The sequence below is a fragment of the Ascaphus truei genome, chromosome 11, assembly GCF_040206685.1.
Source record: "Ascaphus truei isolate aAscTru1 chromosome 11, aAscTru1.hap1, whole genome shotgun sequence".
Classification (NCBI taxonomy): Eukaryota; Metazoa; Chordata; class Amphibia; order Anura; family Ascaphidae; genus Ascaphus; species Ascaphus truei.
Window position 1 is genome coordinate 19,147,442 of NC_134493.1, and position 10,752 is coordinate 19,158,193.

The window sequence follows — 10,752 nt, forward strand, 5'->3', positions numbered from 1 at the left end:
TTCATTTAAACAGTGTTCCTACGGGAAAACGTGTTTCGCTTTACGTTTCGCTATCCAACGCCATTTTGAGTAACACATTGTGTCGGATAACCGAGGACTGCCTGTATCTTCCCTATACAGGGGTGTGGCTACATTTAGTAACTTGTGATTGGATAGAGTGATACATCTATGATTCATACTAGTGTCTGATAGGATAGAATTTGCTTCTCCTAATTTGAAATAGTACCGTGTGCAAAAAATGTGTATGCTAATAGAGTGGGTTGTCTTATAAGAGAAAGTTAAGGAAGTAATCTGCCCAAGACCTGTGCCCGTGTGCAAAAAATAAAAATACTATTCAGGAACTAAATAACGAACAAAGAATACTGCAGAATGGAATTTCTTAAATGGACACTCGCCCAAATCCTTTCAATTACCCAGATGTGGGTACAGAGTGATGTATATTACATAAATAGAATGACATACCAAACAGGGACAAACAAGCGCAAACCGCTCATGAGCGCTTACTAAATATATATAGCATACAGCAATATCACCAGGGGATCAAGCTACCGGCACAAGTTGTATGCTGTAACTCGCATTCGACTCCTTTCAGAAGCGTATTGAACAGCCTGGCAATAAAGGGTGTTAATGCAGTCTCGCGGTGCAGCCAGAACAATCAGAATGCTAATGTTTCTCAACCGTGCAAGGTATAGGGCGAGGGCGTATCATGCTGTGTGATACTGGACACTTCATTTAACCTGTTGGGAACCATACAGTGTAGCACTGATTAGTAACCAAAGCTCTTGGCCTATTTGAAGTGGATGTACCTGCTAAAAGTTCTCTCTCTATCTCTCTATCCTATAAACAAAGAAGCCCCAATGCACATCCAGTATGACAAATTATTTCGTACATGACTGTTTTTTCTCTCTCTATAAATATGGGTAATTCAGTTCAATCATTTGGCCAAAATATTTCAAGCCTGCAAACGGGTCACGGTAAACCATATCCGCGGGTTCCTACACTACCTTTTTTTATACCGTGTCTCTTGTATTTATTCCACAGGGAAGAGAAAAGAGGAAACAAAACAGTAATATTGCCAATAGCATGGGACGTGTGACGTAGGCGGTGCCATGGGGGTGAATATTTAGGAGCACTATGAGCTACAGTGCAGTTAAAACTGGTTAAAAAACAGCAGTGCCCTAGTGACTAGAGGGGGAACAATCTAAAAAAAAAAAAAAGGCAACAAAAATCTGAATGTCCCAGCTTATTGCTGCAACAAAGGTCCCCTCCACCTTTCCTGGGGGCGAAATCTCTCAGTACATTATTCACTTGTGTGTACTGGGACCTGTTGATTAAATGGAGATGGGTGGGTGAGCTTAAGCCGAGGAGGGGGGGTCACAGGCCTCCCAAACTATTTACAATTAGACATACACAATCGCAAGCTCAAAACCCAGACCCGCAGTGTTATATATTTATATATTTGCCTTGAGAGATTTCTCCCCTCAGGAGTGGAATAAATACAAAAGACACCGTATAAAGTAGGTAGTGTGGGAACCTGGTGAGGTGGGTTACCGTGACGGTTTGATCAAAGGATTGAACTGAATAAACATACAGTAATGTTCTCTGCTGTGTGCTGGTTCTTCCTATTAAATCACAATGCAATGGCTGCGTATATTTCAGCATTACTAGCACTGCATTTAATGTTCACTAATGACGGCTGTAGGGCAGGCCACTGTTTTCCTAGATCAGTGGGGTTTCCCATCACGGGGTTTTGGGAATCCCTAGGGGTTTGTGTGGTGTCTCCAAGGGGTTTGCCAAACAAATATGTAATGGCGGATCCCAGGCAGTACAGTGCGGAATCGGACATTTGGTCATGGCTGTTTCACTGCGACCAAATCACCACCAGTGTTCGGCCGCAGACGGACCCTCCACCGCAGCCGATCCACCGCTGGAATACCTACCGCCGGCCGCTTTAAGGTAAGTTTTATTCCTGTTTAGTGTAGGGGGTTAATTTAAGGGTTTTAGCAGTTACTGTAACGGGTTTTAGCGGTTAGCGTAAGGGTTTTTAGGATAAGGGCTATTGGTAGAGGATCAGAAAAGGGGGGGGGGGAAACACAAAATGAGTGTGTCTCCTAAAGAATTCACTATACTGCACTCCTACTTAATATAAAATGTAACTTTTAATATAATTACATAAAACATAAATTACCAAATCGTTGTGTATTGTGCATTAAAAATAAATTAAATTATCAAAACAAGCGTATGTGTCAGTGATTGTACGTTGGAATAATCTCAAACAACAATTATATTAGAGATAGCAGGGCACAAAACGCTAATAGTCAGGGTAAAAAACCCCCTCTGGGACACCTATGAGAACAAATACATATGTGTATATGTATAGATGTAACTAATAAACTCAGTGAATGATAGTATCACAAGACAGCTACCTGCTTAAACTAATAAATCACAGAGCACTAAGGGATGATAATATAAGGATGTATAACCATCCACTTAATATAGAAGTGCTGCTAATAGTGTGATAATGGAGGATGAATGATTCATAGCGTAGTGAAGCAATTGTTCACAGCATCATAGTCAATGAATCATTATATAGCTCACTCCAAATGAACATGTCACATATAAAGCAGGAGGTATGTACACTGAGTATTAGTAAAATGACCAATTTAAATCTACATAGATAGAGCCAGAAGACTACAAAGCACTACATAAAAGCAGCTCCAAGTAGGAGACTGACAACATTGCGCGTCCAACGCGCGTTTCCCTCCAGCAAAGGAGCTTCCTCAGGGACAAATTTGTCCCTGAGGAAGCTCCTTTGCTGGAGGGAAACGCGCGTTGGACGCGCAATGTTGTCAGTCTCCTACTTGGAGCTGCTTTTATGTAGTGCTTTGTAGTCTTCTGGCTCTATCTATGTAGATTTAAATTGGTCATTTTACTAATACTCAGTGTACATACCTCCTGCTTTATATGTGACATGTTCATTTGGAGTGAGCTATATAATGATTCATTGACTATGATGCTGTGAACAATTGCTTCACTACGCTATGAATCATTCATCCTCCATTATCACACTATTAGCAGCACTTCTATATTAAGTGGATGGTTATACATCCTTATATTATCATCCCTTAGTGCTCTGTGATTTATTAGTTTAAGCAGGTAGCTGTCTTGTGATACTATCATTCACTGAGTTTATTAGTTACATCTATACATATACACATATGTATTTGTTCTCATAGGTGTCCCAGAGGGGGTTTTTTACCCTGACTATTAGCGTTTTGTGCCCTGCTATCTCTAATATAATTGTTGTTTGAGATTATTCCAACGTACAATCACTGACACATACGCTTGTTTTGATAATTTAATTTATTTTTAATGCACAATACACAACGATTTGGTAATTTATGTTTTATGTAATTATATTAAAAGTTACATTTTATATTAAGTAGGAGTGCAGTATAGTGAATTCTTTAGGAGACACACTCATTTTGTGTTTCCCCCCCCCCTTTTCTGATTCACTTTTCAGTTCACAGTTTGCACCCACTTCTTCAATTACCACATATTTATTCATTACTTTGCTTCAATTGGTGTGGTCTTGTGATCACTCCCTAACCCTAGTGTTTTCTCTAAAACTATTGGTAGAGGGTTTTAGGATAAGGGCTATGGGTATGGGGTTTTAGGGTAGGGATTTTATGGTATGGGCAATGGGTAGGGAGTTTTAGGGTAAGGGCTTGGGGTTGGGGTTTTAGGGTATGGACAATGGGTAGGGGTTTTTAGGGTAAGGGCTTGGGGTTTTAGGGTATGGATAATGGGTAGGGGTTTTTAGGATAAGGGCTATGGTTATGGGGTTTTAGGGTATGGGCAATGGGTAGGAGTTTTTAGGATAAGGGCTATGGGTATTGGGTTTTATGGTAAGGGCTATGGGTGTTAGGTTTTAGGATAAGGGCTATGGGTAGGGTTTTTTAGGGTAAGTGCTTAGGGTAGGAGGTTTTAGGGTAAGAGCTTGGGGTAGGGGTTTAGAGTAAGGGATTTAGGTACTTACCTTAGCGGTGAAGTGGCCGGCTGAAACAGGTTCCAGCGGTGGGATGAGTCACGGTGAAGTGCCGGTGGTCATTTGGTTGTGACAAACCGGCTGTGACCAAATGTCTTAGACCGGGACAGTGGGTTCCTGAGCCCATGTGGGCACTGCGCACATAGTTAGGCCCAAAACTGCACTGTAACGGGGTTTGTATAGCTGTCAATTACAGAAGGGGCTTCCAATGTAGCTCCCCATAATGCTTTGCATCCACAGGGGCAAAGCATTGTGGGGATTGACTTTGGGAGCAACCATACTAATTGACTGCTACACCACCCATGCGGTCTCCACACACTGAGGTGCAGTTTGGGACCTTATTAAGTGTGTTTTGCCCCCACAAGCTCAAGACACTATACTGCCTGGGATCGGTGAAACAGTTTTGTTAGCAATAATCGGAGAAGGCAATACAATTTATTAATTAGGGGTTCTCAGAACAAATATTTTAAAGCAGGGGGTGGACAACGTAAAATAAGTTGGGAACCGCTTCCCTGTGTATTACAACGTGTCTCAGTATCACTCACAATGTTCCCATGGTATTCGGTGGCAGTATTTCTGCAGTAAATTAGAATATACAGTAGCACTACAGAAGCCTTTCTTTTTTTTTTTTAACATAATTAAACTGGTGGAGGCCCGCCCAGAATTAAACCACACTATTTTTAGCTTGAGGGAATAGCCTAGTTCCTGAGATACTTGTATTTTAGCTCCCTCCAGGGGAAACAAAATGGCCACCAAATGTTGTGGGTCATGTCAGTAGGAAGCCATAAAATCATGCGTGCGACTTCTTATTGGAATTTAAATACCCAGCTGAAACACCGGTAACTTCACTGGTAAGTATCTCTGAAACCGGGCAGCTTAGAAAAAGAGCTGTTTAGTTGCCAACGTCACCGGTTAATATATAGGGGACCAGGATGTCCCGAAGCTGAAAATAGCGGCGTTCAGCTCCCATCCTATAAAACAAATATCCAAATGACATATAAGAAAATAACTTTTGTTAAATGTGAGCATGAAATGTATACGATTGGGCCTGAGAAATGTATACGATTGGGCCTGAGAAATGTATACGATTGGGCCTGAGAAATGTATACGATTGGGCCTGAGAAATGTATACGATTGGGCCTGAGAAATGTATACGATTGGGCCTGAGAAATGTATACGATTGGGCCTGAGAAATGTATACGATTGGGCCTGAGAAATGTATACGATTGGGCCTGAGAAATGTATACGATTGGGCCGGAACAATATTTTCATGTCCATACCTGGGAGGTGACCGGTGCATTATTCACACACATTTGCCTATTTTGCATCACCTAGAACGCCGACGCTGTGAACTTTTTCTGTAACTATGAGGAGAGCCGCGGGAACTACCTGGTCGATGTGGATGGAAACAGGATGTTGGACCTATACTCTCAGATTGCATCCCTTCCAATTGGTAAGTGCGAGCAGTGCTGCGGGTGTCTGTTGTCTGTACAGCTGCTGCTTCATGGCATGACTTTTATAGTTATTATAGAGGTGCACTCAATATATCTGCCATGGGTGCCCTCTTCTTCATTGCCTTAGGGCAGGGGTGAGCAAACGTTTTATGCCGAGCCCCCCTTTTCATCCATGAAATTTCTCGGGGCCCCCCTGCCTGATGTAATCAAAATCCCATGACTCCGTTGATCTCTTCCTGGTCCTGCTGGATTTCCCTGGGGATATGTGATCACGAGGCAGGGGCCTGCTCCGTCCCCTCCAGCTGCTGGAAGGCCCTGCTACCAGTGGGTGTGCAGCTCATTGGTCTGAAAGGGGAACCACCTCCTCCCCGCCAGATCTTCTCTTCCCCCGCAGCAGCAGACACAGCAAAGCGTGCAGCTGCAGCTGGAACATCAATCACTCCACGGTGCGGCCAGACCCCACACACTCTTCCTCCCTCCCCCAGTGTCTCACTCTCTCCCTCCCCCCAGTGTCTCTTCCTCCCACCAGTGTGTCTCCCTTCCCTCCAGTGTCTCTCTCACCTTACCCCAGTGTGTCTCCCTTCTCTCCAGTGTCTCTCTCACCTTACCCCAGGGTGTCTCCCCTTCCCCCCCAGTGTCTTTCTCTCCCCTTCCCCTTAATGTCTCTCACCCCCATGTCGCAGTTTTACCCTCCCTCCCCATGTCTCTTTTTCACCCCCCTCCCCATGACTCTCACACACTCACGTTATCACGCTGCATTCAGCAAGGCAAAAAAGGTGCTGCATGATCTGTGCAGCACAGTGCCACCTAATGGCTGAAGGAGAAATTGCCGCTACCGACTGCTTTTCTCTCTGCTCCTGGCAAAATCGCCCCCTGCCTGCCTGTGCGCGCCTGCCTGTCCGCGCGCGCCTGCCTGTGCGCCCGCTTGTGCAGCATGTTTTGGCGTCTGCTGGCCCGCAGACGCCAGGTTTCGCTGCCTGCGCTCCCCCTAAACAATCTTGTGCCCCCCAGTTTGCGCACCGCTGCCTTAGGGAATCGCATGAATGAGAGCCTCAATTCGGCAATAAACGGCACTTCAATGGACTTTGTAAAAAAAACAAAAGTGACGTTTTATTATAGGTTGTGCAAAATCTTGACATTGGTCCAAGACAGGACCGAAACGTCGATCCTATAATAAAACTGCACTATTGATTTTTTTTTTTTTACAAAGTCCTCTGGAGTGTAGCTTATTGCCTTTGCAGGCTCTGATGGATGACTTTACTTGTAATCAGTATACACAGCCATTGTATGCTGTAGCACACTGGCTCCTGGTGTCTCTGCCGGACTTGAGCTATGACTAGTCTTGGCCAACTGGCTCGATTCTGTCTCGGCACAGCCAATGCTCTGTTCGTTTTGTTTTCTGTACCATAAAAAGCATTGTCTTTGTTTTTCTTCCGCTGAATAAAGCAGAGGAAGAATATAAAATGATTTCCTTTTAAGAACTGAAGTTTCAGTAAAGGTTGCTAAGCTTTGGCACACCTAAACGCCATTCAAGTGGCCTTTATCTTTTTATACAGTACATGGACGCAATGGCAAGGATCCCATTATCTGAATGCAGGGATTACAGGGTAACAACTTTAGCCCATATGGGCGATTTAATGTCCATGATATCAGTGGAAGTTTTACACTCCCTTTTTTAGTTGGCCTCTGCTGGAATACAGTGCTTTTTTTATGCATAAATATGTCTAACTGAACCATTGCCCTTCTGCCTATCACTGCAAAACAGTTCTGATTCCAATCAGTTTCTGTACGAGTTAAATCGTAGCAGTGCAGTAACATTTATCATGGAAGGCAGACTGGTAATAGAGGTCTGTGGGAGAGAGATAAGGAATGTGACTTAGGAAATAGTTAGAAATTCAACAGAATTGATAAGCCATCTACCCGATATGGGTCGGGAAACTGGTAAATATGTACTCAAAACAAGAGATTTTTTTTTTTTTTTTTTTTATTCTGCAATTCCAAGACTATTTAAAGAAAAATGAGGTACACATATTGTATACATTTTTATCAAATTAGGTCAAAAGAGCTTTTCTGCGTGCAATCACTGGTGCTCTGTATAATGAGCTGAGCTGAAGCATTAGGTTTGAGGCACTGGCACTGACTGAATCAAATCCCAGTGTCGGCTCTCTTTGACCTTGTACAAGTAACTTTATCTCTGGCGCTAAAACATAGGTCAAGATCCACAAAAGGGTGCTAAGCTTCAGCACGCCTTTACTCCCACACATATCAATGGGAGCTGAGGCGTGCTGAAGCTTAGCATAGTTTTGTGAATCTGGCCGTAGATTGTAACCTAATCAGGGCAGGAACGGTGCCTGTAAATGTCTATGTACAGCGCTACGTACCACAAGCTACATTGTGTGAAGCGCTTTGAGTGTCGTTGGAAGAAAAGTGCGATGTGAAATATTTCATAAGAGCATCTCTATAACCTTCCAACGTTTCACCGTTCTAACTTCCCACTACAAGCAATGTCTGGGTGTTATGGTAATGCCATTTACCTACTGATTTCTTTTATGAAAATCGCTTATTCAATATGAAAATATTCCACACATGAATGAAGACTAATGCCACATAAACAGGGAGGCAATAATAACAATGGGGAGTGCAAATAGGACAATACCTATTGTAGCACTAATAGCTAAATAAAGCAGAGTCTCCGCCTTGACGATGTTAATCGTACATCCTTCCCCAATATGTTCTAAGGAGACAAAAAGGGCAGTCAAAGTGAAACGCCATTAATTTGGTAGAGCAGCTGTTCTAGAACATCTGTTCTTTACATCGTATTTTTATTTTAGGAAGTGGATTATTTTTTTGTGAGCTAAGTGGGACAGGTATTTTAATCTCCCACGTATACACGTGACTAGAACGTAAATACTTTTCTCTGAATTGAGTGGCTAATATCCACGTGATTGGCTATAAAAAGATTGCTGCTGCACTTGTATAAGGGGTATGTACAGCTCACACATCTCATCCAGTTCATCCATCCATAACAGGCATGTCACAAGAGCCAGGCTTTGGTGATCTGATCAGGAACATGTAAACATATGTCAGCCAACTCTGTTTGTGTGTGTGTGTGTGTCTGTGTGTGTGTGTGTGTGTGTGTGTGTGTGTGTGTGTGTGTGTGTGTGTGTGTGTGTGTGTGTGTGTGTGTGTATATACATATAAACACACACACAATTTTCTGCTTGAGCCTCCATGTTTTCTCATTTGAAATGTTATAGAAATGCGCACTATAAAATGGTACAGTAACTCTACATTTCGTCCTGTAATGTGTTTTCACCATAAAGTGGTGGCCACTGTTCTAAATGCTGCACTTGACTCGATACATGTAACTAAATGTTACCTATTGCCTGTCTGCAATCAAGGGCCTAGGAGACATTATTCCTCCATCTTGTTTGCTGTACTGGACATGCAGTGACCGATGAAATAGTGTTCCCTAAGCTGGATAACCTTTACGTTAAACGTAATGTTACTACAACGATCTGCATTTTAATCTACATTTTAATCTACAAGGGAAGATGTAACTAGGTTAGAGAAATATGTATTTGAATTTCCAGAAAGGACTTTTGCATTGAAAGTTTGAGTGATGATGATAAACATGATGTGAAATTAAAAAAACAGTAAAAACAAAGAAGAAACCATGTATAGTGTAGTACTTTTGTTAGCACTATCTAGTTATAATGTAACACCACCACACACTCACAAAATTACTTTTTCTTCTTTCTTGCACAGAATTGTAGAATGGTACAAATACACTTCCTATCACGTTTCAGATCCAAACAAATGCTAATTTATGGACGCAACTGCATCGGCGCACACGTACTTATTCATACATAGAGCCCAAAATGTCTTAAAATGGCATTTCAATGTCCTAATGAATAGAGTACCTACTACACCAAAAACCTCTCACCCCAATGGACCTCTAAAAAATACACGGCAGTTTTCTTGGGGTTGCGGCTTCTAAACTCAAATCTAAATCCTAGTTTGAAAACACGTGTGAAAGTGATTTAAATCTAAAATCTTATGGTCATGGAGAGGGACAAACGTAGGAGCAGGAGTATAGGCTATTCCGTTTCGCATTTCTCCTTCCTACTGCTAAGCATTCTCTATAGACACATTACCCGCTCGTTAGGACAGGGATTTATGTACGAATTAAATCTCTTACAATGTGTTTACATGATATCCAATTTCCTGACGTCATTCTTTTCTAGGTTGCTATTTGTGTGCCTGTAACATTGTTTTATTTACCTTCTATACCACATAACATCCATAGACATTTTGTGATATTTCTTTTTCTGATTTCAGGTTATAACCACCCAGCTCTAATAAAGATTCTGCAGCAGCCACAAAATTTGGTAAGTAGGAGAAACCGTTCTCATGCACCTTAACAGTGCGATTTAACTCCTAATATTAATTATTTTACGTTTATTGGGGCTTATTCTAGTAGCTCCGAAGTTGCCGTTGCCAAATCATGCACTTTGGCATGTTCAGAAGTAGCGGGATGAAATGGGAGAAAAAACCCTATTCTCTATTGCAAACCTCTTCTTCTAAACCGCATCTAAAAAAAGTGACAATCCGGCTGGATTGTACTTGCTATAGAAGCGGAATGACCAGAGGTGGTGCGAACTCCATCCCCAATCTGATTTATGGGTTTTGCTGTCAACCAGACCTGTATTTCAGGCTGTAACTCGTGTAGCCCATGTTTCCCCCCCCCCCCCCCCCCCCCCCCCCCCAGACACAGATCGTGCCTCTAAGGTGTATTGAGGGCTGGCTACATGTAATTGGGTGGTGCATACCTGCTTGGAACAGGAGGGCCTGAGTCTCCCGCGTTGGTGTGGGGGATAACAGGGCCAGGCTCTGGGGTATATGCCTTCATCTTCTCTAGCAACAGGGGTGGTACAGCGCCTCCATCTTCTGGCGAGACCTAAAGGGATAGGTTAAGATCCTCCCAGAAGAAACCCTGGTCCCAGGGCGAGTGATCTTAAACTCCACACAGTCTTTTGTATAAAATAGCAGCACTCTTTATTGTCCTTGCACAATGACACAGCAACACTTCATGCACAGCGGCACACAGCAGTTCATATACAGCAGTGCACTCCAAATGTATAATTGCAGGCCTTTCCTCCTCTCCTCTCCTCCAGGCTGTACCCTAGCAGGATGGGCTGGTTAGGGGCTTCAATACCCCAACCCCCACCTCCAGGATATACTCTCTGG

General features: G+C 42.9%; 1 protein-coding gene across 1 annotated transcript in view; it reads left to right on the top strand.

The window, feature by feature from the left end:
• The window catches only part of ABAT (4-aminobutyrate aminotransferase), a 142,167-nt gene that overhangs the window by 88,227 nt on the left and 43,188 nt on the right, over positions 1–10,752 (top strand). Inside the window, exons 5-6 of the mRNA XM_075565310.1 lie at positions 5,384–5,501; positions 9,844–9,893. Of these exons, the coding sequence (XP_075421425.1) occupies positions 5,384–5,501; positions 9,844–9,893 (168 nt within the window). The remainder of the gene's footprint in view (positions 1–5,383; positions 5,502–9,843; positions 9,894–10,752) is intronic.